This window comes from Aureococcus anophagefferens (genome assembly GCF_000186865.1).
Source record: "Aureococcus anophagefferens unplaced genomic scaffold AURANscaffold_218, whole genome shotgun sequence".
In the NCBI taxonomy this organism is placed as follows: domain Eukaryota; class Pelagophyceae; order Pelagomonadales; family Pelagomonadaceae; genus Aureococcus; species Aureococcus anophagefferens.
In genome coordinates, this window is record NW_008705756.1 from 6,175 (window position 1) to 8,940 (window position 2,766).

Sequence of the window (2,766 nt, forward strand, 5' to 3'; positions counted from 1 at the left end):
AGGTGCCGACGACGTAGAAGAGCGAGTAGGCCCGGTGCAGGCGGTCGCCGAAGCGGCCGAGGAGCACGAGGGCGAAGGCGTGGACGGCGACCATGTTGCCGACAAATACATAGCCGCCCCAGGACGCCGCCATGTTCACGTAGGCGACGCCCGCGGCCGCGCCCAGAGCCCACGACGCGTCGTTCCGCAGCGACCGGACCCACAGCAGGAACACGAGGCACATGGCCGTCATGGCCACGGACTCGTTGTCGTAGCCGCCGCCGACGGAGCGCATGAGGTGGGCCGGGATGACGGCCATGACGAGCATGGACGCGACGGCCGCGTTCGCCGATCGCGAGCACTCGTACGTCAGCGCGCCGAGGAGCAGCGTCGCCGCGACGCCGAACCAGACGGGCACGTAGACGCAGACGTCGTTGAGCGACATCTCGTAGCCGATGAGTTCGTTGAGCACGCGCCAGATGGCCACGGACGCGAGCTGCATGCCCGGGTAGATCGTCGTGCCCACGGGCCGGCCGAGCGGGTACCAGCTCCGGTAGTCGAACCACGTGAAGAAGGCCTTCGGGCCGTTGTCCGCGAGGTACTGCGTCGCGCGCATGTTGAACCAGGGGTCGAACTCGTGGATGACGAGGCCGTAGGTCCGGATGGCACTCATGCGGATGTCGTAGGCGTTGTGGCACGCGAAGCCCGTGAGCACGAGGCGCAGGAGGCCGCCGACGTAGCCCGCCGCGGACGCCATGGTCGTGCTGCGCTTTCGCCGGAGGCTCGGCGGCGCGGGCTCCTATGCGCTCGCCGGCGACGCGCGCAGGCGCTGGTCGACGCGAGGCTCGGCGGTCCACCCAGACGACAGCGAGTCGTCGATTGAGTGGATTCTAACATCAGCATCGGCCTGGCGGCGCCTTCCCGGCGTGCGCGCGCGCCGGTCGGGATCGGTCCCGGCCAGGCGGGGAGGACGGCGCGCGGCTAGGGGGCCTCGTCGCGCGCGGCGCGCTCGACGCTACGCGATCTAGTCGGGCTTTGCGCCTTAGAGGCGCATCCATCTTCAGGTTGTGCGATCAGCTACGCTGCCCGTGGGTCGCTCGATGTCCGCCGTCGGTAGCCACGACACGGCCATGTCCCGGGTTTGCCCTTGGTTTTTTTCTGGTGTGCAGCCCACTCTGCTGTGCCAAATCGACCCTGGATCTTCCTAGTGCCGCAGCGGAGCCCTGTCGGAGGACCGTACGGCTTGCACGCCGACCAGGACTTGGACGACTCGGACCACTGCTTGAGCGGGCCCTACGTTTGCCTCGGGTGTGGCGGCTGCTCCACGGACTGGTTCCTCTGCCAGTGCCACACGCCAGAGCGAGAGCCCTGTGTCCGCGAAGGTGCCTACCTGTATTTAACCCGCATACCCGCGCAGCGCTTGAAGCGTACCTCTATTAGGAGCGGCTCCTGTAGTTCTGATGCAAGCCGGAGCCGGGAAGTCGGTCGGACCTGATCCGCCCTGCCGGTCGACTCGAGACGCCTCGCAGCGGAGAGACCGCAGCGCACCGCACAGCGGCGCGCCTAGTTAAGGTATCCGTCCACTGGCGAGCTACTCTCTCAGTCAAGCTGGAGAAGGACGCACCAGCTCGACGTGACGATCGCGCCTCCGCTTTGCTGCAGGAGCTTGGTCTTGTCGCGAGTAGCGTGGCAGCACCCCGGTCCGCCGCAGCGCACGCAAAAGCACCCCGTCGGTGCCGCACTGCGCGTCGAGGGCGCCGAGCGAACCACTTGGACACGGTTCGCCTGGAGCTTTCGGCCGCAGCGATAAACAGCCGGCGCCGCGCCCGCGCAATTTGAAGCCATGGTGAAGCGCGTGGAGCGCGTCGTGTTTGACTGGGAGAAGAACTATGAATCGAAGCCCCAGACGGAGCCGCCGCTGCCCATGACCAAGGTCTCGCGCGACCACGTGCCGAACCCGTACTCGTACGACGGCCTCGACCACCCGCTGATCCTCAAGGCGCGCGAGAAGCGGCCGAGCCTGGCGGTGTCGCAGTTCGACGACCTGCGGACGAGCTGGGCCCAGCCCAAGGACACGCACCCCGAGGGCTTCCCGTACTTCGTGCGCGGCCGCGACAGCGTGCGGTCGTACATCACGGAGCTGTTCCAGACGCGCATCACCATGTACGACGGCGCGATGGGCACGATGATCCAGAAGCACAAGCTCGACGAGCCGGACTTCCGCGCGGAGCGCTTCAAGGACTACGACATGCTCATCAAGGGCAACAACGATCTCCTGTCGATCACGCAGCCGCACATCATCCGCGACATCTACAAGAAGTACCTCGTCGAGGGCGGGTCGCAGCTCATCGGGACGAACACGTTCTCGTCGACGACGATCGCCCAGGCGGACTACAAGATGGAGGACCTCGTCTACGAGCTCAACTACGACAGCGCGCGCCTCGCGCGCGAGGCGTGCGACGAGGTGACGGCGATGGACCCGACGAAGCCGCGGTTCGTGTGCGGCGCCATCGGCCCGACGAACCGGACGGCGTCGATCTCGCCGGACGTCAACGACCCGACGACGCGGAACTGCGACTTCGACGAGCTCGTCGAGGCGTACTACGAGCAGTGCGTCGGCCTCGCGGACGGCGGCTGCGACATCTTCATCATCGAGACGATCTTCGACACGCTCAACGCCAAGGCGGCGTGCTTCGCGGTGAACGAGTTCCTCGAGCACACGGGCATCGACCTCCCGCTGTTCATCTCCGGGACGCTCGTCGACCAGAGCGGGCGCACGCTCTCGGG

General features: G+C 66.9%; 1 protein-coding gene across 1 annotated transcript; it reads right to left on the reverse strand.

Annotated features, from left to right (window-relative positions):
* Positions 1-340: 340 nt before the first annotated feature.
* On the reverse strand, positions 341-736 carry AURANDRAFT_34878 (hypothetical protein; the record flags this gene model as incomplete). Its single annotated transcript, XM_009044266.1, has 1 exon — positions 341-736. A coding segment is annotated over one exon (396 nt), but the record flags the coding sequence as incomplete, so codon positions are not given.
* Between the last annotated feature and the right edge of the window lie 2,030 nt (positions 737-2,766).